The sequence below is a fragment of the Motacilla alba genome, chromosome 1A, assembly GCF_015832195.1.
Source record: "Motacilla alba alba isolate MOTALB_02 chromosome 1A, Motacilla_alba_V1.0_pri, whole genome shotgun sequence".
In the NCBI taxonomy this organism is placed as follows: Eukaryota; Metazoa; Chordata; class Aves; order Passeriformes; family Motacillidae; genus Motacilla; species Motacilla alba.
In genome coordinates this window covers 14071067-14097033 of record NC_052031.1, presented here as the reverse complement: position 1 = coordinate 14097033, position 25967 = coordinate 14071067, and the positions used below count along the sequence as shown (strand labels likewise).

The window sequence follows — 25967 nt, the reverse complement described above, 5'->3', positions numbered from 1 at the left end:
GGAAAGTGGGAATTTACCCATGGCTACAAAACTACTTTGTTGACAGAAAAATGTTAACAGACTAACAAAATGTGATCATTTGAATTATGACTGTATAACAACAAAGAAACCCACCCCTAATTACTTAATTTGTCTTATTTGATGTAAATTTGACTATTCACATCTAAAAAACCCAAACACAGCTCATTGTGGATTAAGAATCATAAAAAGTTAACTTAAAAATTTAAATTTTATTTTTGGTTTACCCTGCAATATGCCTAAAATTCTATACTCTACTTCTTGAAACTTATTAAGTATGTATCATACTGGAACAAGCAGATCTAGTGAAAATCATGGTATAAAAGCCTCTAGATATACATTTTGCAATGGTTCCATTCACAGCATTTCCAGCCACTGAAAGATGGATGGCATTTGCCTTTCAAAGAACACCAGTCTAAGTCAGTCCTTCAGAGTCCTTCTGCAGCCCATGGACAGAGATAACCATACAAGACAGCTCAGAATCATTCTCTAGAGATTTCCCTTTCTTTCCTCTGACTAGAGAGATCTACTGTAACTCCCAGTTACACACAATTTTTAGACAGATAAATTAGTTGTAATGAATTCCATCCTTATGCTGCTGAATTTTTTACTTACTGAAAGCTTTTAAAAATACCAGCAGTACCATGCTATCCAAGCCTTTTTGAAAAATGGAAGCTAAATACAAGTTTCCCTTCACAGAGTTGGCTGTGTGTGGGCACAAAGAACAACAGAATGGCAGTATCCATCCTTAGTACAGCTGATCATGGTGAGGTACAGAGGGAGATCATGCAGCCCTCCTAGGCCAGCAAAGAACCATTTAACTGTGCCTCTACTTAGTACCTTTGTTAGTATAGACAGGTATGTGTTTGAAAAAAGATGGGTCATTTCAGATATCAGTGAATGTGTTATGGCTCATTTCAGAGAAAGAAAAGTGTGAGTGGGTGCCATTGGAAGAGATGAAAATTATGTACAGGAGTTGCCTTTTAAAAACTTCCATGTTTGAATGAATAGCTAATATTACTTTGTTCTTTTCAGTCCTCTCTATGTAAACAAAAAGAAATTCCTACAGAATCTGCAAAACTGACCTAATGTTAGCTTGTCTAAGGCAACTGAAGCAGCACCTTCCCTTCCTCTGGCTTTACGTCTGAATTGGCAAAGTGGCTCCCCAAGTCCATGTCTGCCTTTTGAAAACAAGTGAGAACATAGGGAATGCTCCCCACTTCATGGGAGGCTAGAGGCCATGTCATCATCTAAGTGCAAGCCATGCAAGAAGAATGTATTATATGTGCATCAAACCCCAGAACTTAAAATACTTTCAAGATTTCTTGGGAAAAAAAGATTAAACCAAAAAGATAGTTATTTCCTTCAATGGAGGAGTCATACATATAATTAAAATCTTTATTCAGTGAGCTTCATCTTGGATTTCTGGTTAAAACATTTTCAATTTATAACTATGAATCAAGCTCATCAAACCACAACTTTTCCAGTATGTAAATCTTCAATCTTTTAATGCAACAGAGTAGAATTCACAAATCCATTTCTCTTTTAAAATGTTTAAAATACTTTAAGATATTTAATACATCTGAGAGCAGTCTATTAATTGCTGAAGCATTGCACATTTATTTTTATTTCTTAAATAAACTGCAATTAACTTAAAGACAAGTGGTCCCTTTTCTAAAATTTTCCACTTTAAATTAAGACAAAGTGGACTACAATAACCAAACCAGGAACATGGTTTTTGCTTTAACCATGAGAATTACATAACTTGCTCGCCCAGTTTGCTCTGTGTGAATCCTCTGGAATCTCTGCCAGACTGAGGCTCAATTTACTGGCACCCTCTGTAGTTATTTTGAAAAGATAAAGATAGGCAATTTTAGAATTAAAAAGCAGATCTGTTTCATAAACAGAATTAATTCTAGTATTTTTTTAAATGGTGCAGTCTAAATGCTCTTCTTCCTTAAAGCAGTTCTACCTTCAAAAATACAAAAATGCAAAATGAAATCAGGATGAGGGGGATTTTTTGTGACTGGCCTGTAGTTCCCTGTCTCATATGACTTCTAAAAACATTAGAATATTATCATGTGAACAAAGTGAATTCATAGTTCTTATATTGTCCCTGAGTTCATAAAATGAGCCCCAGTTGAAATGAAACCCTGCTGCCCACCTTGTCCTCACTTTGTGCAATTTGAAATACCAACAAATTAATATTCAACATGATATTAAGAAGTCAATGAAGCAGACAATACCAGAAAAGGAATGGGGGCTGGGTGTGGGGAGGGGGACAGAGGTAGAAAATGTTAGCAAAGCACAGGCAAGGAAACCATGGGAAGAAAAGGACTCCTTAAATCAACACTCTGAACCTTGTAGAGGAAGATAAATTACAGAATTCATGTCTACACCTCTCCACATTTGTTTTTCAAAACAAAACCATGCACATATACTCCAGGGGAACTCTGACAAAAATGTTAGCAGCAATATTGATCCGGTTCAAAATCTTTAGTTCCCTTGTGTTACATCTACTTGTAAACTAATGAAAAGGCATTCATTTCTTCACATCAAAGACTCTAATTTGTATTTCAATGTACAATCAATGTTTTTAAGCAATAGTATTTTCTTTGAGAATATACCTTAACCTTCATCCACACAGTTACATGCTAAATTAGTACTCTGCTCTCAAATATCATGCACATGCCCATCAGTCAGGCTCAGTAACACATTTCATACTTTGTAACTACCCCAAGTGCCACAACTACACATCTTTTCAATGCCTCCAGGGATGGTCACCCAAACATTTTCATGAGCAGTCTCTTCCAATGTTCGACAACACTTTCAGTGAAGAAATTTTTCCAAATATCCAATCTGAACCTCCCCTAAATTTGAGGCCATTTCCTCTGGTCCTGTTACCTGGGAGAAGGAACCAACACCCACCTGCTCACAGCCTCCTGTCAGGCAGTACAAGAGTGACAACATCTCCCCTGAGCCCCCTTTTCTCCAGGCTGAACACCCCCAGCTCCCCCTCAAAGGAATTGTGCTCCAGACCCTTCCCCAGCTCCACTGCTCTTCTCTGGGTAGGGCACCTCAATGTCACCACCTTTGTGTCATCTAAAAGGGCAGATGTTAACATGTTCAGGTATTCTAGGCTCAGTTACATATATTATACACACATTTGCTATATGTATAAATGTGTGTGTGCATATATATATATATGTGTATATATATATTTTTTTTTTCATGGAGGGTGGGAGCTGGGATGTATATTTCCATTAATTGCTCCAAAATCTGTAGTTTTAATTCTTCACCAAAATTCTTAAAAACTGAGAGCAGCATGAGAATCTTCTGTGAGTGGTTTCAAGGAATGATTTGGCCTTAAGTATAAGATTCCACTATTCATAAAACAGTTACATTATGTTCTCTTTAATCTTCCTTCAAGTAAATGAATTCTAATTGATTAATCAATATTTGTGCTCTCTTACACTAATTCTCCAGGTACATAAGTGGCAATATGCCCAGAAATTGCTTTTGCATATTTGTGAACGATATGTATAATTTATTACTTTTTAGAAAAGGGTCAAGACTTATTTTATATATTCTGTACAAGAATTAGCAGGGCAAAGCTCTCCAATATTAAACTTCTCTGAAGGAGAATAGATGATCTAACACTGCTTGTGAATTTTTGCCAAAGAAAAGATTCAGACTTTAAGTACAAGGGCACAGCTCAGCTTTGATGGTACCAGCCCCTTGAGCCAGCCTCTTGCTCTGATAAAAGGTTCATCAGGTTTTTTAACTGCTACCCTATGGGCTGTAATTTCCAAACTAAATAGCCTGTTGTTAATCACCCCAGCACACTCTCCTCTTAAGAGACAAAACCAAAATAACAACTCTGAATTGCATTGTAAAAAGTGTAGAAGGCTTCCTTGGCCAGTAGATGAGCTGCTGCTGCTGTTCTTCCTGGTGATCAAACAGCTGTTAGGCTGAACAGAGAGAAATTTCAGTGATAGCAGCTTCAGGCTTGTTCTCTGTAAGGGCTGAAGACATTTGGTCATCATCTTGTTTTCACCTTGCAGGCTTACACAAAGTGAAAGTGGAAGGGAAGGAGAGCAGCTTCAGAGCCCACTGCAGTAACCTCCAGCAGCTGGAGCACAAAGGAGGGTGCAGGCAGAGGAAGCAGTCTGGCACATCATGACAATCCTGGGAGCAAAACAGTATTATTATGGTTTCTGGCAACGGGGAGGCAGGCAACTGAGAAGGACAATAAACAATACTCTAAGAGGAAGAAGTTTTCCAGGGAAGAATAACAGGAAGAGATACGTTAGAAGAGGAATGAGTTAAACTAATAAAGCGAAGGAAGAAGAAAACAACATCTGAATAGACCTGTCTCCTGATTCTTTCCTGATATGGTCCTCTAAAAAGTAACCAAGTACCTCTGCAAAACCTCCTTCCCTGATCTTGTTGCAAGAGCATGTTTCAATTCATACTCTCCTCTTGAAGTAATTTTTCCAAAACTGTAACACACTATGAAAAACTGAGTGACAGCAACTAGATGGCAAATGATTAAGCCTCCAGAAAGGCAAAAAATTTGCTAAAATGTCAATTCTTTATAAGTACTTTTTATTTAAGGGCATTAACTAAGGAATACACTGCTGAACTCACATTCACTGACTGGTCACATCCTCATGCATCTACAAAGTTAAAGAAATTTTCCATAAAATTCGAGTGACTTCACAGACTTTAGACTATATGAGTTGGCCTTTAAAACATAAGAATGTTGCTCAGGGAAATGTATGAGAACTGGTGTTTCTTTACATTATTATATTTAATCACAGAAAATATGTGAAATATTGATATTTACAAATATGTATGTGCAAATTTACCCATCTGTTATTTAGAAACTATTATAGTTAAACAAGGGCTCAAGACAGTGTTGTGTGTGTTTAGCAAGTCCTAAGTTGTCTCAAAGTCTCAAGGTTATCTTCTTCTCCTCTCTCATTTAGCCTTACATTCAAATGATTCTGCTGGGTTTTAATTTTATGTGCTGGCTCTTTTAATTTCTAATGGCCTCTCCAATTGACACGCTGAGCAGAGAACTGTAAGTCACTCCCAACTACTGCAACTTCTCCTTTGGCTTTAGTGATAGCCTTATCTTATCCTGCCATTCCAATTAAAATACAGTGTGTGAAGGTGGGATAAAGTGTTAAGAAAAGTTGGACTTCACTGAGCATCATGTACTGAATGCAATTCTGATCACATGGTAAGACATGTTATTCTGTATTTGAAAATGCTCTTTGCCACCCTCTAAAAGGCCATCGGGGAAAAGCCATTAAGCCTTTTACATCTGTTCCCCTCTAAGTGACCTTTGAAATGGTGACTCTAATACACGGACTACAGCAGAAAGAAGCTGAAGTTCAATACAAGGAAAAAAACCACAAAAACCACAACAGTGGTAGCAGGAGATGCTATCAATACAAAGCTTAACTTTTGTTCCAGAGACTTGAGCTTTAGCAGCAGAAGATATTATCTCTCTTCAAGATGAATGAGGTTTTTGCTAATACACCGCTCTGTAAACTGCAGCATCTCTCATGGGGAGGCAGAGGTGAGGAAGAGAGCTGGCACAGGAATATTTAATTACTGCAACTGCACTGGCAGAGCCCTTGAGTCACTGCTCAGAAGCAGAACAAGAAGGAGGAGTGGGAGAAGTTCCCCAGGGACTACAGATCCTGGCTCCACAGAAGGAACAAGCCATACTTAAGAGGGCTACATTTTCATATTTTTGCTCCCTTCAGAGCTCAGTAGTTTTCCAATGTTTTTATGAATAAAATTATTGTAATGGAAAACTCTTTTACAAAAATTATCTTATTCAACTTTCCAGAATGTTGCCTGTAAAGGATTTCAAGCAGAAAGAAGTGTTCTTAATCCCTGGACAATCTGAGCAAAAGGGAGTGAACAAGACTTGGGAGATCCCTAGAGCACATTTTGAGGCTTTGGATTGCAGACCTCAAAGGGACAACTCAGCTGGGAAGTCTTCTGCTAAACACCTGGAACAGATTGTGGGAACTATTAGCTATTACAAGTAACTGATTCAAAAGAAGAATTTTAAAAAATAGTTCAAAACATCACTATGAAGATAGCAAGCACAGTCCGGAGAAGAGCTTCATAAACAGCGGAAATAATCTCTCAGTATTCCTTGGAAGAATTCATCCTTGGAAAAAGTCCATCAAGTGCCCACACTGGAGCAGTTTAATGCTCTGTGTCTACACAACATTACAATATAGCCAACAGACCCCCATCCTGCAGACCAAGTGGCTGATGACTATTGAGACAGAAGATGTAGCTCTTGCTGTAATGCAAAGCAGATCCCGTCCAGATGATTGATGCTGTAGGCACTATCAGCATCACAGCAGGTTCTAGGAGCACGCAATAATCCATCCTGTTGCAGGGCTCATAAGAGAGAAATGCTCAGAGTTTGACCAAGATGGGTCTGCCAAAATGACACTGGCAGGCTAATGTAATGATGGTCCAGCCACGTGGAAGCCAGGACACACCAACAGTAAAGAAAATGTATAATAAAGCAATTTCATATCCAGAGCAGATGCCCACAAATGACTTTGATTCTCTGAAGCTATTCAGAAGAATAATTGAGGAGCAGAAGGGTAAATGAGTGCATGGCTTTAGCTTGAACAAATATAGTGGAGCAGCTGATTAACCACCTATTAAACAGACAGCATGAGGGAGTTAGGAAACCTTCTGTGTCAGGACCCCCACTGTCCCAGGAATGCACATGTATGAGCACCCATGTTGAGATTTGATGCCCTTCCACAACAGTAACTGCAGGCTTCTGCTAAGCTGGGGCTTTGTGGCTCACTGCTCCTCAGGGCTTCTAAAGGAACAGTACCCAGGGTCAGGGTTCAGTCTTTGTGCAGACAGAAGCAGGAGCTGGAAACCTGCAGCACAAATTAATGTGCATTTTCTGTAATAGCACCTGACTTCCAAACAGAGCTGCAGGCTGGTCCTTCCATTAGCTCCCTCTTGAATCAAATTTTAAACTTTCTGTTCTCATACTTAAAAATCTACATAATTGTTTCTCTTTCCCTCATGCTCCCTCCCTTGACAGCACTGAATCAAATCTCTTGAGAAAGCATTTGGGATGCTGTGAGTCATCCTAACCTCAGTATGCATCTTTTGATTGATACACTCACCTTTTCCCTGAAACAATCCTGTGTGCTCTTTTGGTAGCATTATCACCTTTGTCTGATCCAGATCATTCATTCAGTACATTTAGGCTTTCTTAAAAGCTCATTGTTGTTTTAATACGAAACAGAAAGAAATTATTTGCGTGGAAGAAAATTACCTGAAGCTTTTTTTATGGTATCTACATTAAGCAAAATAATAATGTTCACATCCCTGGTAACCTTCTGTTTCCCTCTATTTCATAATTCACTTGTTCAATTACATCCATAGCTAAACTGAAGGCTTTGGGGATAATTTTCTGTTTTGTTGGAGCACTCAGCACCTTTTGATGCTAAAAAGTAACTAACAGAAAAAACTTAAACATTCCAGTTAACTGATGTGTTTATAGACATCAGGCAGATTTAAAGTAAGAATATACAATAATTAATACAATTAAAGTATCAATTTTTATGAATGCACAGATTCATATTATTGTATTTCAGTATTATCACTTGTGGAGGGAAACAAAAGACTCTATACATGACGTTTCATTTTAAAAAAATGACATTTCTGGAATTTATTAAATTGTCAAGAAAGCATACTGAAGAGGTTACAAAAATCAAATCTGTAAATTTCTGTCCCAAAGCTCAAGAGAAACAATTCTTAGCAGCATTGCTAAATGCTGTTCATTACCAAGAATTTCTTACCGGGTCCAGGTTCTTAAAAAGAAGGATGTCCTTGCATGCCTCCTGCAGTCTGTTCCTTTGATCATCTGTTTTGGGGTGAATAATCTGAGGGATAGAATACAAAAGCTCTTAGAGTGATTATCATATAGTAGCACTAGCTGAAGGACTGAGCTATTCAACTAAGTATTTTACACAATATTTTGGCCATGATTCATAACTCTCTCGTTTCAAAACCTTCAGGATTTGAATAAACACTCAATGATAAAGTGGTATCACCATAGCATTAGCAAATGAAACACTGCTATATTTAAGCTCACAAGATCTTTACAACTGTGGAATCCAGTTCATTTCTGCAAGCCATTCTGGACACATTTATCTACATTATGCTACCAATCTCCAACCATATTTGGGGCATGCATGTTTTATAAAAAGCACCACTGTACCATTTGCCATGACTACTTCCTAAAGAATATTGTGTGAAATAGTATCTGTGTTAAATTTATATCAGAAATTTCACAGAGTAAACAACGGATTAGACACTATGTGAGTGAGCCAGAGATTTACTGGATTACCAGTGTCTGGTTCATCTGAGTATCAATCAAGTTGTTCAACTCATATTCTTCCAAAGATATGCTATGTATAGCTGTAATACTATAAGGTAACCTTTTGGACAGTGTTACAAGCCAGAAAATTAGGCAGAATATAAACAATCAAAATTCTCTTGAAACTCAGGCTATTTCATCTTAAAAGCAAAGTAGTGACACAAATAAAATAAATAAATACAGTTCATTATTTGTCACATTGTACCTTGAAAAATCTTAGCAATTTTACAGTTTAACTTTTTTCTGCCTTTTGAAAAAGGAAACTATTACAAGATTGTGAGGACACCAAGTAGAGTTTTTAGAAGCAGGTGCTCTCTGGGTAAATATAATTGCACAAAAATGTTTCCTTAACCATGTACCACAGGTTTGGTAATTAAGAATAATACATCAAGTCCTACATGGGTGACTATTAAAGAGAATTTTTAAATGTTCCTTTAACACAAACTCCCAAGAGATTACTAAAGTATATTATAATAACAATGTTTTTTGAAAGAAATGGTAAAGCTGTTAAATTTTTGCTCCTAAATTTAATGCCTGAGAATTGAAAAAAGTATTTGACTCTAAGCATGAAATACCCTAGATTCTGCATCGTCCTCTTCCTCATCAGGATTGTAAGCTTCTGCACACACTGAAATAAAAGAAAAAGCATAATCTTAATTCCAATTACAGTAGTGTTTCACAAGATTTACAGAACAGAAAATGCATGGTGTGGCACAGCAATAATACACAGTAATGTCAAACATTCATACTGCTGAGAGGGTCCAGAGCAAGTCAACTCCAAACTGCAGATGAAACAAAGCTACATTTTTGTATCATTTTTGGATATGCTTGCCCTGTTTTGAAAGACTGCTAATATACTTACCAATTTCTCACCTAACTTGTTCTAAGTATCTCATCTTATGGTCAGGAATTTTTTTCAATGTCTAAATTGATTCTTTCTCTTATAATTTAAACTATCCATAAAGGATGCAGAGATTGGATCATTCCCTTCATCTGTGTAGGTTCAAGGTGGTTTAGGGTGTGTTTCTTTGGATGGTTGGTTGGTTCAAGTTGCTTTGTTGGGGTTTTTCACATACTTGAAAACTTTTGTTCCTACCTACCCTTTACTTTCAAGGATGTTTCTTCATTTTTTTTCCTTACAAGTCCTGTTTTTTAGCTCTCTAACTATGTTTACTGCCATTCCCTGAAATACCTCTCATTAGCTATATCCTTATTGAAATGTGACGCTCAAACTGGTCCCAATATTTGAACCAAGCAGAGTACTGAGTACATCAGATGAATTACTCCTTACATTTTACAGGCTATATGTCTTTTTCATCCATCCATGCATTTTTCAGTACCTTGACTATGTCTATTCATGTAATATTTATGACATATATAATTTTCAAAACCCACTGCTTAACCATCTGTCCTGTGCCTATGGCTATTCTGCCCAAGTATAATACCATACCCTTACATCTGCTAAATATTACTTTATTTTCAAAGCCATTTCAAGATCATTTTCAATTCTAATCCTGTTCTCTGGCATCCTTCCAATTAATTCTCAACTTCGTGACAACTGCAAATTTAATAAGCATATTCTCTAAAACTAATCTAATCCAGATTACTGCTGAAAAAACATATTAGTGTCTAAAATAAACTCTTGTGGAATACATGAGTGAAACAGCAGTAGCTGCTTGGGGTTTACCTTATCCAACCAGTTGTGCAACTATATCCCATGCAACTTATATATAAATATTGCTGGATGTTCCCTAGCTTGTTTATAGGGGACTCTTTTAAGACAGTATTCAGAATTTAATTTCTTAAAATGAAAATGTAGGGCACCTGATCCTTTTCTTTTATCCCCAAATTTTAATCACTTGTTACAGGGTACTAGATAGTTCCAAACAAATCCATGCTGATTGGTGTTTGCTACTTTCCTCCAGGTATTTACAAAATGAATACTCGTCTGTAATTTTTCTAGGAACAAAAATGATCTGTAAATCTGTGACAGGACTCTTTCATCCATAGTTCCTCTTTCCTTTTAAGGATGTGTTTTTCTGTTTTCACACTCATTTTTCTTCTTCAGATTCTCAATGGTAACTGCTAACAGGGCTGAGACTAATTTAGAAAATTCTTCCAGTTCCAAGTATAGCAAATCTGAGGCACAGCTAACCTGGGAACACCTAACACATTAAGTACTGTCTGATTTGTCCTTTCTCTGTTCTAGGCTGTTTTCCATATACTCAAAATAACACTAGTGAAGACCAATGTGCTTCTGTTAATCAGTAGAGCAACACTTTCCTGAAACATGCTCCTACCAAAAATATACTTCCAGAACCATTTCAGTTACTCCTCATGTATTTATTGTACACAATCTTTTCTTGTACACATTTTTTTGATCTTAGCTTCTTTTATGTGTTTTGGTTTGCTTTTTTTCTCTGCATCTTTTGCTATTCTTTTGTATTTGTTCTAAGCAATCCAAACTAGTTTTAATTTTGTACGTGGTTCCTTCTTGCACTTGACATAAATAAGCTTCTTATATTTTAGACAGATTTATTTTACTATGCTTTTAGTCCTTCTCCTGTGCTGTCTCAATTTGCATTTGTTCTAATTTTTCTCTGGGGAACAAACAACTCTTTAACTTCTTTTCTCAAGACTCTTTACAAAGAGGTTATGCTCACTGTCCTCTCATATTCCCTTGAATCCTGTTGTTCTAGTTCTTTTACCTCTTTCCCTTCCTGAAATCTGTGAGTCCTGACATTGGAGGGTAATTCTCACTCAACCTGCCTTTTCTCTCCCAATTCTTTAAGAGTTTCTCCCTTAGAGTTGGTATGAAATATAATAGCTCCCCTTTAGATTACTTTTCCCACTGTCTCAAAATTTGGTTGCAAGTCCATGGCAAAGCACATTGGTAGTCTCCTTCATTGGCTTCCAGCAGGTGACTGTTTATTAAAATCACTCATTTTCACAATCACCTCTACCCTGACAATAAAAATCCCCGCCTACCTGAACTGTCTGGTGGTCTGTGCAATGCTGCATAACAATGGAGCCCATGAGCTTTTTCCTATAATTATTACTCATAGAGCATCTGTATGTCCAACTCCCTCTACAGCTGGGTCACAGCACAAATATCTGAACCAGAATATACAACAGCCTCTTCCTCCTCCTCCCTGTGCTCCCACCCTGTTTTTGCTATTTCAGTTCAGTCACAGTGTTGCTCATGGATTATCATTTGGTGTCCTCTTCTTTATTCCCCATACTTCCTATGTTATTATACAAAGAACTTATAAACTAGTAACCAGGTAGACCCATCAACCTCCTCATTACCACTTCCAATTCCAAAGATTTCATGGTAAAGTACATCATTGCACATATTAAGCAAAGTCTTGGTTCTCCCTGTATGAAGCACTCAACTAAAATCTCAGTTTTATAAAACTTGGCATCTTCAAAAACCTAAAGAAATTTGACACAATCCCTCTGGAACTGAGTGAGATTCCTGTCCAGTCTACTGGAAACTGGATTTGGTCCCAAATAATTACAAATGCCCACAAAAGGAAGTTTGCAATCTCTTGAACAACTGTAATATTTTAATTCTACATAAACAAAATGTTCCTAACGACTGTTTAATGGTACTACAGTTACTACAGTCATGTCAGAAATAAACTTCAGGGGATTTTATTTAAAGAGCAACAATAATAACATGCCAAGAAAGCACCATATAACCCATCATAATGTAAATAACTATTTTCTTTCAGCTGTCCCCTAGTGGATGTGTGTGTCTGTGGGAGCCAACAATCTGTGTTACAGAGCAGCGTGCTGCTGGGAGCATGGAGTGAGCTTCAACCTGAGCTACCTCCTGTCCTTACCTCTATGTGAAAAGAGTTAAAACAAATCAGGAATTTCATTTAATAGCTTTGATACTGTTATGCCAGAACTGACAGGTCTCAAAGGGCCTAGCTGAACATTTAAGTCTTCCAGAACACACAAAAGAAATTGAATTTTTCTCATCCATGCCCATCCTGAATCACCTTATGTCCCTTTCATGTAGCAGGATCAGTCCAGAAAGAGAGTATGTTCCTGAGGTATTTATTCTGAGTCAGCTTGTGTCTCTGCACAACATCACTCTTCTCTGCTAAAAATGCATTTCAGTCAGTCTCAGTAGCTACTGTCAGCAGGTTCCTTCATAAAATATTTCTTGTTTATCAGTGGTTATGGACACAATATTTAAGAATTGCAGTTCCTCCTGACTAGTGCCCATAGGCCCAAATTCTAAATGGATTTATTATTATCATCTATGATAAGAAACTTATTTTCTGGTTATAAATCTGTACTTATTTTGCCTTTATTTGGGTCACAGAGAAAATACCAATGCTGTGAATCTGCTGTTTTAAATATAAGATTTCCTTTTCTTTATTTCTTATTTCAGTAACACATTCATTTCTAAAGGCATACCACTAGATGTCTCATGGAAAAACTTGACATGTTTTATTTTGCTTCCTAAAATACCGTTTCTGACATTACTATGGTTCACTGAATTTTATTACATGAACACTGGGGTTTGGCACATGAGAATCATCTAAAACCGAGATGTCTTTTACACAGCCATGCATCACCTGCACAAGTCACCTGGATTCCAGTTACAGACATTGGAGAGAAACAGGCACTTTTACAAAGTGATTCTTCTGACCTGTATTACATGCCCAGACTAAAATCAGGTTATTTACAAAGATGGTTTATAGGTTGAGGCAATTTCTATCCCTTTTGAGATGAGTCCTAGTAGTTATGACAAGCTGCAAGACTGGTTTCCCCCACTTCTCCATTTAGCATGGAAAACAAAGGAATTTCCTGGAAAACAAAGGAATTCATCATCTGATGATGATGACAGGCTGCTCATGCAATAGCATGCCTTCTGTATTCATTTCATGTATTCCAAGGAGAGAGTCTGTGGTCCCCATCTCTTTTGCCTAAGGCACCATGACCATGACTAATGACTGCCAGCACAGACATTAATTATTCTGAATGACTGACTGCACACTGCTGGTGGCTGAAATGCTCATGGTGTTCAATATTTTATTTTTTACCTCTCTAGCTCATTCCACATCCCAACAGTACTCAGTACATGCTACTTTACCATGCTCAGATGCCCTGCCACGTTTGCTGTGTGCCACTGCTGAATGCAATATTCACATCATTGCTCAAAAAGCAGTCCTACTACTATTCTTAGGGACATATTTCAACCCACACATAATTGTGGCATTAAAAAATAGTGGTACAAACACTGTGCATACTTCTCCATTGGTTGCTAAGCTCAACTAAGTGAAATTAATTTTTTGTTCCAGTTTTTCCAGCAGAGGGTTATGTTTCACATATAGTTCCCCAAGATGGACAAAAATTCCAGTAAACCCAAATACATCAAGACAAAGTATGTGTAAGAAAAATGGACTGTCAAAAGAAAGTGTATTATGAAAATACACATGCACTGAAATATGTGCACTACTCTAGATGGATTGCTTTGTCAGCAAGACACAGGTAAACTTTGATAATTTCTAACTCATCACTCCAAATAAAGTCAGTTTTCTAGTTTTCACCTGGTAAATATGCTTTACATTCAAAATCAGTAGTACAGTCAGTCCAGCCATGAATGAATTCTAAAATGAAAATTAACAAACAGTTGGCAATTATAAGATCAGAAAACATGTTAGTCATGGTCTCTCGTTCTCTTGACACATCAGAAAATGAAGCTATCAATAAAGAAATCAGTGAAAATTCATATATAATCACTGAATAATGTATTTTACTCAAAACATGGCAGGAAAACCAATCAATATATGTACATTTTTTCCAAACTACAGAACTCCTAAGTCATAAATTGTATTAGAAAGAATTTTTCAAGAGAAGAGGAGCTGTGAAAATATTTTTTTCATCCCATTCAAATAAAGACTACAGTTTTGCCAGCATGACTACCAGGCTGGAGCATGGAAACAGACCATCTCCAGCTGCTGTCGCTACACCAGCATGTCATACATCCCTATAAACATCCCTGTCTATGGCAGCTATGCCCATTCCCTCATCCAGTAAAAACATCACTTCCCCAGTTTAACTGTATGGAAATTGCTAAGGTGACTTAATGACAGTGCAAGATTTTTTCCTGTTTTGTCAGGATTTACTTACTCTCTTGCATGAGAAATATGGTACACAGACACTCCTTGCAGAGCAGGTGGTAGTTCTAAACTAAACTAGACAAATACTACTGGACCTCCAAAGTTTCTGACATGGAGTCTATTTTCTGACATCTCACCAGTTCCTGCCACTAGAAGAATTAGAAAGACAGCCCTGCACCCCAGAATTCCAATTCCATAAGTAGTTTTTATTCAAACAAAAGCAACCCTTTGGGGGTGATAGCAGTGAGAATAACCAGTTGTGGTCTCAACTTCAAGGCTTACAACTATCAAGTGCCATTATTATTTCTGTCTTTCTGGTTTTGACTGGAAAACTCTTCCACTTGGAAGATGCAGTTGAAGAGCTGTGAGTAAACATAAGGACTGAAGAACAGCCCAGAGAAAGGTTGCTCAACTCTCTCATCTAGCTGAGTGTACAATGAAATGAGACAGATAAAATTTATCTGATTTCCACACATGATATAAGGCAATACCAACTGGCTCTGTTACTGAGACCCACCATTTGGGCCAAACCTTGGAATTATTTCAAGAATTTTAGATTACTTTGAATATAAACTAATTTGAACAAAGCATGCTTGCTGGGGCTGTCACTTCCCATGATACTGTCCAAAAGTCTGTGAACTGCCCACTCCTGAGGAGGTTGCTAAACTTAAACTTTATCTAGGCAGAATTAGGTGAATACACAGAATACCTAATACCTTGCAATTCTCTGTTTTTAGCCCTTCAGACATAGAGCATTTATATTAGAGATGCTATCCAAGCTGGAATAAAAGTATGTACACTCAGAAAAAGTGGTTTGGCAATCAGAGAGACATGCATATTGTAAGACTTCCTCATAATCAACAAACCAAAAATAAATTTCCCCTGCAATCCACATGACTTAGGGGATAATGACTTTTGAGCAGTCAACTACCTACCACAACTAAGAACTCAGAATGTCAGTGTAAAAATCTGAAGCTGGATAAAATCCAGGCAGCTTGTTTCTTCTTAATTATCAGGAAAGTGGTCTTCAGTTCATTAGGCAGGAACTGACTGAATCAGTCTTGGGAGCACTGCCAAGACAGTCTGTTTCAGGATCAGCTGCTCGTGAAGGACAGTTACCTACTCTTGCTGTCAGTGCTCAGACTGCAATTCTCCAAGCACTGCCTTCACAGTCACAATCACCTACCAAATACCAGGGTTGTGCTCAGCTACACAGCTCAATAGCAAAATCTTCATTTTGCCAGAGCTGGAAGACCTTGCCCAGCCTGCACTACACGCTTGCAAGAAATCAGAGTCACACAATCAACTTTTCTACAGCATTTTCTCTTGGCCATCTGCTACCAGTGCTATTTCTAATGTGTTGAACGACAAGCAATTTCCTCAAGCATTTCTGAAAAAGTATCTAATATAACATGTAGCATCTTGAATGAGGTCCATGCCAATAGTGAGTCATAAAACCTCCCAAGGATTCTCTTTAAAAGTCCACATGGGGTTTATTCATATTTTAAAATTTCTCGCAATGAAACAGAAGTTTCATCAAGATTCTACTGATCACTATGAAAGCCCATTTGAAGAAACATGAGAACCCCCAAAAGACATTTTTGGATAACTTTATCCCAGTTGAGTTATTCATGTGTGGACACCTTTGTACAAGTGTCTTAATATTATCTAGTATGCAAAAGTGATAATTGTGATGTGTTAGACCACAGGCTTCCTCTGCTTCAAAGCACTCTGGATCACAGCTAGCACACTCATTGCTGGGTCAAAGATGCACACTACTCCCTGAAGTCATGGGGGTTTGAATCACTAAGCAGGTCCTTCACAGAAACTATCTATTCAAACTTCAGCATAAGGAGCTGAAAGAATTCCCTATTTTTAAATAGGGCACCAGAAAGGAGCTTTAATGGAATTTCCCTAAGGACTTCCACAGTACTTAGTCCTCTTTCTAGTCCTATTTCAGTTCTTTCAATATTTATGCAATTTATCATGACGGAGCTGAAAAAAACAACCCTAGCCAGGCTTCTGGCTCATGGTAGGAGACAGTTTTGCTTGGTGTCTCAGGAAATCCTTGGTTTCATCTGTCTGGCTAGTGAAAAGCAGCACAAACATGCATTACAGTGTCCAGAACACTGCAGGTAGTTGTTAAACAATAAAATCATCACAAAAGTAGGTTTACTTCCACTAGAAGAGTTTGCCAATATATACCATGCACTATAGTACTTCCTCCATAAGCTTTCCCACTACAGCATAAGGAGTAGCACAACATATAGCAACACACTGTACTCTAGTATTGTTCCCGTTCTCATGCAAGTCCAGCAGTTCACAGTGCTACAGTGTGTTATTTGGGATATATATAAAATATGCATAAATATTTGACAAAGTCTGAGCAGACACAGAGCTCTCTGCATACATTTCAACTTTATATTTGCTAATACTACAGAACAGAAACAGAAAACAGAACTGCACCCAGCTCTTCCTGCCATATTTAGTACTTCATATCAAACCATACAGTGATGTGATTACATAGTACCCCAATCACAAATATGTTTTCTTATAGATAAGTCAGCATTAGGATATCAGAAAGACTGAATTATTTTCCCACTAGAAAAGTCACCTCTTACATACAATGTAAGTAAATATAAATTGCATCTGTTTAAAAAACACATTCTGAACAATGCAACCTAATATTTGCCCATTTAAAGAGGGTTAAAAACAAAAACTGTCTGGGACAGTGGTAGCACCTCTTAGAAAATGTATTTAAGAAGGGAAAAGAACCTGCTATGTAGGCAGCAGCTGGAAGACAGGAGTGAAAATACATGAGAAAATCTGCCTCAAGGATCTGCAAAGAGTTACAGAGACTAATGACACAAAAAGGTGGTGGTTGTTCTGTCAAAGCACATATTTATGGCTATTTTATGTGCTAGTGTTTAAAGAAAAAAACAAGATCTGATATCTATAAAAAGCATGTAGTGAGAGAAAGAAAATTGTTAGGAGTGACAAAGAAAATAATCACTAATAACTGGAGACTTAAAGATATCAAAAGATTCAAGAAAGCCGAAAAATATTTCATTGAGGGGAGACAAGAGAAGGTGACCTCCAAGACTCATGTAAAGAGTGGCTGTAGGGAGAGTAGAGACAAATCCAAAACTACTGACTCTGACAAGCTTGTCTCAGTGTCCTGCCAGGGGATTTGACCAGTTTAAAACTTATTTAAACAGCTATGGTGAAAAACCTGCCAACAGTAGGTATAACGGTATGATAGTATGGTACACAGTTCAATCTATCATCCAGCAAAATGGAGAAGGTACAATAATTCCAAATCTAGAACACACCTATGAACTTTTGGAATGATGTCTAAGTCTTAAATTCAAGAGTTCTTCAGCAGCATGTGTCAAAGCCTGTGATCCCACATACACTGAAGATTTGGTCTGGGCGCTAAGTGCAAAATTCCATCTCAAACAGGCTTCACAGAAAATCCTCCAGCCATATGGGATTCAAACAGCAAGTTGAGAATAGGCGCCTAAAAAAGAGGTGGAATCCTTGCGAGAGAATGGTTGCTATAGCAAAGTCACCTTTGGTTTTCACCCTATGGGACCAAGGGAAGGAAACTTAAACCCACCTTTCCCATTTTCCAGAAGTGCCCTACATTCTACATTCCAAAGTACTCTGTAATGAGATGCTGCTCATTCCTCCTGGGCCCAGGCTGCTAGGCAAAATGAAATGAGAATAAGCTAACAGAGATTGTCTCCTGGAATTTTAGCATGCTGATTTTAGGTATGTTGGCTTTAGCTGAATGGGTAAGTCATACTCACGTAATCCTCTGTAAGAAATATGATAAACCAAACTTACTAAACAGGTTCCAGATATAACAGGAAGACAGGTAGACAAAAAACATTAGGGAAAATATTCCTGCCAAGTTCTGAAATGGTTGATTTTGAACATCTGTTTTCTCAACAATTCCAAAAAATAAAGTCAACGCTTTCTGCTGACAGGATTCATTTCAAATAGCCAAAGGAAGTTCAGAAGACAAATCAAAACTATGAAATAACATACATCCTGTTTTACTTTTTCATAGTCAAAATATAAAGTGCTGTAATGAAATAATACTGGTAACTACACACCAAGGTAAAAAATCAAGTCCCACATTGCAATCAGTACATGCTCACCTGCATCTGCAACACCAGACAGACAACCGTAACAAGCCAAAAAATGGGCTACAAATATTATCACTCCAAGAACAGGGACAATAATCACCCCAAAAACACAGATTACCACACTAATATTTTAATCATAGTTGTCTGTAACTGCATGACTACTTAACACTCAGGACAAGAAAAAAGGCATCGAGGTTTCATTGACAAATCTTTTTCTAAGAGGAAAAAATCCCCAAGCCTCCACTCATTCAGCTAATGACCTGTCACTACTTGAAACTGGTATTTCTCAGAAAGTCCTTAGTCAATGGTAAATGCAGACAGTGCACTCTGAGGACTTTAAATAAAGGGGCATTTTTTTTATTTTCAGCTTTCTAAACACCCTCCACTCCTCCCACACGTACACATTTGGCACCATTATGAACTAAAGACTACTGTACTCAAAAGACTAAATGGGTAAACACACAAACATATCTATCTTTTTCCTGCATATTGTGAATGCAGTTTTAGTTCTTCTTCTATCTATGGATCTTGCAGAATTCCACAGTGCCATTTCACTCTGTCCTGTTTTATACTATTGTGAGAGGATGCAGAATGGCTGGGTGAGGTGCCATCAGTACACAAAGGATGCTCCAAGGTGTATTACTCTTTTATGATGTTCACCATCACTTAACTCCATTTTCTCAACATTTATTTAAAACCACTCTGCACTCTAGGAAAAGATGAACCCCGGGAAAATAACATAAGTTATTTACATAATAACATAATAACATATGTGCAGGAGGAGTTCACTGATGAATACTTGACAATATGACCTCAGACAGCATCAGACTGACAAGAGAGTTGGTTTGGACTTCCCAGTCTATTCCACACCTAAATGACTGTGATGACAAAAGCATCCTCCTCCACCTGCAGCTGATCAAGAAAGATTGAGCTTTTTCCCCTAAAGAAGAAATTACTGAATTGCATGAATGGCCTCCTGACTTCTGCAGCAAATTTTTAATAATTATGTCACATTATGTGGAAAAAGCTGAGCACATCTCCAAAAATACTTTCCTGCTATATTCCAGTATTCTCCATTTCCTGCAGACTTTCTTGTCTTACACAAACCTCAACTCCTAGTCTCTTGCCTTATTACACAGGATCTCCACTGGAACCAGCTCTTGCATTCTCCTATACAACCATGACCTCACATCATTTCAGCAGAAAAATAAACTGTAAGGCAACAGGAAAAAGCACATGAGTGCAAATACAGCAGATTTCTCAGCAACTGAATCCATATGAGAAAACCTCTGAAAAAAGTGCACTTGCCATTTTGAAAACCAAACATAAAATCTGTGCTTCTAACTTGGTTTCCTCTTGAAACTGTGCTGTGCATGCAAAAGAGATCCATACTTTCAGGAAAACAATATACACATAAAATTATTTTTACTGAATGGAAGGGAGGAATATTTTTAATTCTATTTTTACTTCATGAGAGAAGAGATTTAAGCTACAATTCCCTTAAATTTGAAAGGGCAGAATACTGAAGATCCTAACCCGAGCCAAACACTTCACATTTACTGAAACCAATATGCTAAGAAATCCTGTATCCCAGGTAACCACTTTTCACAAAAGCTCCTAGAATTACAGCACAAATTAAAGAGTTAACATCTCACTTCGCCAGATGCTAGAATTCAGGCTTATAGCTCCGTTCTCCCAGGAAATGAAATACCTACAGCTGCTTTTCAGCAAAACCTGTTAATTATCAAAGAATAAATGAACCCTTATTGTAAGACAGAGTGGCAATCTAGCTTTTTTGGCCAAAACAATTATTCATAATTTTTTTTGGTAATTTTTGTAACATTCGTAGAATGTTCTTTTAGAGATCAAACTTAGAGGGAATAATGAAGGCCACAGAGAAAGATGAAGGAACCCCAAGGAAATTGTATTCTTTTATAAACGTCCCATCTGTAAGCAGCACTGCTAAAGAACTTCTTGATTTAATTTGTATACAGTTCCCTCCAGACTTCTAGAAATTTCAGGTTTAATGATTAAATAATCATTCAGTGTAAAAGTTACCAAGATAACAGCACAGCTAGGAGATAACAAAAATATTCTGGCTGAATGAACCAAACTGAGTTGAATGAATCAGGCTGTTGAGGTACCCACTGCTGGTATGCTATTCTAATTATAAAGAGATAGAAATCAATACAAAGCAATAAAAATTGAAAGCTACAAGTGTTGAAAATAAGCACTGCCATGCTTAGAATGCTGTGACAAACTAATTTGAAGGTACTACACTGAATGTAAACACTTATAAATCAGCGTGGGTTTTTTTATACTCTCAGGAGCATTTCAGTGGGCCAGCCTGTAAAGCAAAGGGAAAGTTATTTACAACTAGTTGAAGCTCTCAAAGTTTCACAGTACCCACAGGCCAGTGTATAGATGATTCAAGTCTGGTGAATATTTTCCATCTTAGACATGCACAAAGAGAAATCAATAATAAGAAAAAACTGAAAAGTCTGGATAATAATGGGATATACAGAAGAATGATCATCAAAGTATGGAAAAGCTCCAGCAACTGCAAAGAGCCAGATGCACAAAAGATAAAAATGCTATTGATTGTAGCTCTGAGCACGCTATTGGTGTTTGTATCCCAATGCTCCCAATATTAGAGGGACCAGATTTCATTACTGCTTTATGATAAAAAACCTACTTCTTCTATGTAGCTCATTTGAAACTATTTTCACAGACAGTTAGGTTGGAAAAGACCTCTGAGATCGTCAAGTCCAGCCTCTGACTGGTCACCACCTTGTCGACTAGACCATGGCACCAAGCTCATGTTCCCTCTTTTCTTGAACACCTCCAGGGATGGTAACTCCATCACCTCCCTGAGCAGCCCATCCAGTGTTTAATAACCCGTTCTGTGAAGAAATGCCTCCTGATGCCCAAACAAAACTGTGTCCACTGGCACAGCCTGAGGCTCTGTCCTCTTTTCTTGTTGCTAGCTTCCTGGGAGAAGAGCCTGATGCCTTCCTGGCTACAGCCTCCTGTCAGGCAGTTGTAGAGAGCGATAAGGTCTCCCCTGAGCCTCCTCTTCTCCAGGCTGGACATCCCCAGCCCCCTCAGCTCCTCCCTCATAGGACTTGTGCTCCAGACCCTTCACCAGCTCCACTGCCCTTCTCTGGACATGCTCCAGCACCTGGGGTAGAGAGGGGCCCAACACTGAAAACTGCTTAATATCTTATATCTTGGTGTAGATTTGGTAAGCCAGTGCTACAATGTGTCAACATAGAAGCTTCATCCATATTGCAAGACTTGGAGCTCCATGGGCTCCACTGGTCTCATCTTAATCATGACAAGTGTGGAAAAAGACCCTTTCTTGAGGGGTCATCTTAGGAACCACATCCCAATCAGTTTTGTCCCAGAGGTGTGCAGATGGTGCTTGCCCCTGGCAGTGACCAAGAGGGTCACTGAAACCTCAGACACCTGAACCAGGTGAGGCCTTGTTGGCTTTCTCTGCTCTACTCCCATGCAACACGGGCACTTGATGCCTCCCCTTGCTGAATTTAAGAGAACAGCAAATAAAGCATTCATCAGAAATGCATCACTTTCTAAGCAATGAAAATAGTTGTCATATGGATCAAAGATGGAATTTAAACTTCTCAAGTCTCACAGCAATAGACATAAATTATAAAGATGTCACTGCTGTAAACAAAAAGAACAGGATCCACCCATGCAGAAGAAAATCTACCTAAGCAGAAAGTGGTTCACTCTGCAGAGTGGCTGCAGGATCTGACACCTCTCTGAACTTGTTACAGCTTGTGCTGTAACCCCCTCCTCCCTCTAAGGATGAGGGAGTGTCAGGTCCCTGCAGGTACTGCCATGGGAAACTAACGTGAGGAGGAGGATGTATAGAGACACTGTCAGTAGTCACATCGAGCGTTGCCCACAGAAAACCACAATAATTTATTGATGATAACAAAACTATCTAAAATAGGCATGACTTCCTAGTGTAACATACCTAGCAAGTAACAGGCTTTTCATATTTTCTTTTATTCTTTCTCAAGAACAGTTAAAAATAAAGTGTTTCTTATTATGCTGTCACCACTGAAAACACAAGAAAAGGCTCCGTGTAAGAGGGAAGATAAAAAAATTTAGTGAACTGTTGATGAAATTTTAAGATCTTCCTCATCATATAAACCCACTCATAACTTCTCAGCAAAATACACCCACCTTTGAAAACTAAAAAATTTTTTAAATCAGTCAAACCTTCATTAAAAAAGTACAAATATTGCAACAGGTTTCAGTGGGTACAGCAGAAGGCCCCCAGCATATTTTTAAGCCCTCATGAAATTAAATGTTTTTAACACAATATACCCATAAGGGTGAAGCCTGGTAATGACTAAGAGACTAAAAGAATTAAAGACACCATGTAAAAGCACTGTACAGAGAGCATAGGTAGCCTGTAGGACACAGAGAAGGGCAGATATACCAGAGATAAAGACTTTGCTCTCTGATGCTGGTGCATCTGTCTCCCCAGTATCTCTGTTAGAAGGTTAAGAGGTACAACAGACAGTTCCCAATACATGTCTGTGTCCAACTAAAGGATCAATGACTCAACTGGAAAACAGAATAGCAGGTCTTCATTGGACACAATCCTTCCCAAAAATAAGAGGATAACTTGAAGTCATGCCACTCCCATTTCATTTTGTGCAGAACACAAAGTAAAAACATAGGTTAAAACCCTCCAAAAGTTATGATGCTAAACATTTGGTAGTTAGAAAAGGTGAACATGCACACCGCTGACGGCTGGTAGCAAATTGCTTCCATTAATCCAGCCAGCCCAGGGTTACATTATTCCCTTCCATTAAGCCACTTACAGACACACTGCACCCACCTGCATCACTGCAATTTCACAACCCAGCCATTAAAGTGCGTTGATTTTACCCTCAGGAAGGAAGGACGGTGGAAGTTTTAACTTTGCAGTCATGAAACCAACACCAGGAAGAAAAACAGAGAAGTTTCACAACAAGAAGTATTTGTTAAAAATGGCAGATTGGGAAGTAAATACGGAGTTCCTGCTGGCACCACTCGTATGATAAATGCACTAAGAAACCAGTGGTTGGATGTGATTGCATCCAGTCTATAAATAGAGACAATTCCAATTGCTCACATAAATAATGCCTTTGCAAATGATCCCTCATTTGTGTGTTTTGATTAAAGAGCCCTGCATGAGAAGTGTGAAATGAACAGAAATGCCCCTGAAATTTGCTTCCTCTCTTGCACAATACAACCACTTGCCACCTCAACTTCCATCCAACTGAGCACCTCCTTTGTCATTCAAAATGATGGGACACATTTACTGCTTGTGAAAAATAAGGCCTAGTCTGGAATACAAAGGTCTAAAATTCGTGATAGAAAAGGTAACTCATGATCAGTCAATTATAACTTTAGTGTAGAGGGTTTTTTCTACTTAATAATTCAACCTTAATGCAAAGCTTTAAATGATAAATTTTAAAGCTATTTTGTCACATATACAGTTCTTAAACTAAAGGTCACCCAACATTGAAACTGATTTTGCTTCAGCTTTGAAAATGTCACAGATATTGAAAAAACTTCCTCCAACTCCAAATAAGAATGACATTATGGTCAGAGGTGAACCACAAAGTAGTACATCCTAAGAATTATTTGCCAGAAATATATGGATATGCCAGAATTATGGGTATTATTGGCATTTTTCAGTAATCAAAATTATATAAGTCCAGTTACCTAAAGAATCATAGAATCATTAAGGTTGGAAAAGACCTCCAAGATCATCAAGTCCAACCTTTGACCTAATATCACCATACCCACTAAACATATCAGTGTCCTACACCAATTCATTCTTTGAACACTTACAGGGACTCCATCACTTCCCTGGGCAGCCTGTTTCAATGCTCTACCACTCTTTAGGTGAACAAATTTTCCCAATATCCAATGTATGATTCCCCTGGTGCAACTGAAGGTCATTTCTCCTCATCATTTGTTACCTGGGAGAAGACACTGACCCACACCTGGCCACAGCCTCCTTTCAGGCAGTTGTAGAACCAATAAGGTCTCCCCTGGACTTCCTTTTCTCCAGGCTGAAGACTCCCAGCTCCCTCAGCTGCTCCTTGCAGGGCTTGTGCTCCAGACCCTTCCCTAGCTGGGTTGTCCTTCTCTGGACTCCCTCCAGCACCTCCATGTCTTTGTTCTAGTGAGGGGCCCAAAAGTGAACACCAGTGTGTCCTTGCCAGTGCCAAGTACAGGAGAGGAGAGTTTTTAATAGAATAAAAACATTCTAGACCTTGATAAAAGTTACTTTTTTTTTTTTTGTGAAAAGTCAGCATACTCTTGAAAAATTTGCAATTCAAACCAAGCATTTCAAACAGCACACTACATCACAATTTCAATTGTTTTGTTCAATTGTTTTCCCCCCAGCTTGATCACCAAAATAAATTTTAAAAAATAAAAAAATAATTTGGGAAATCATCACCACAACAACTGACAAAGAAAGCCAGTTGGCAACCAAGACTTTGTCTGCACAAAGTCTACTCAGAAAGAAAACATGTAAGAAATTATACTTTGAAGGTCAGAATACATAAATAAATGATAGTATGTGACAAAATGGCTTATGGCTTTTAGGCAAGTATAGCAAATACCATTACTTAATGGGTTGCCTCTACTGTCATACATTTTTTCCAAATTAATACTGTTTCTAACAAAATCATGAACATCATGTTCCACTTAAAGCATCTCTCTACACCAACCGTTACACACTATATTTTGCTAGATTTACCTAATTTAAGAAGCTGGAAAACAAAAAACATAAGGTTGTGTGCCATTCAATTAAGTGCTTTATATGTAAATTTCTCAGGACAGCTTTTTGTTCTATGTTAGATGACAGTAATATTCCATTGTTGTGGGGGCCAGAGCATCTACAGAAATTAAATTATTCCTGTTGCTTTTAACTTTAAATCTACAGATTCTTGATGATTCCACAATCAAGTTCTGTGCAGAAGGTTTTAAGCAACCGGCTGCAGAGTCAGGTGTGAGGCTACCATGAGCTGCACGATCATATCAGCAGTTACAGAGTGTTAGCACGGAGATATACATAGCTAACATTTGTGTCAGACTGCAGCAAAGCAGCCTCTAATAGCAGGCAGTCTTTGTCTCCTTTATGCAGCACAGCTTTTGTAT

At 38.0% G+C, this 25967-nt stretch overlaps 1 protein-coding gene across 1 annotated transcript in view; it reads right to left on the bottom strand.

Moving 5' to 3' along the window:
- Positions 1 to 25967, bottom strand: part of PRKAR2B (protein kinase cAMP-dependent type II regulatory subunit beta) — a 75817-nt gene that overhangs the window by 9311 nt on the left and 40539 nt on the right. The window contains exons 3-4 of the mRNA XM_038153487.1: positions 9046 to 9098; positions 7890 to 7973 (exon numbers count right to left, since the gene is read on the bottom strand). Of these exons, the coding sequence (XP_038009415.1) occupies positions 7890 to 7973; positions 9046 to 9098 (137 nt within the window). The remainder of the gene's footprint in view (positions 1 to 7889; positions 7974 to 9045; positions 9099 to 25967) is intronic.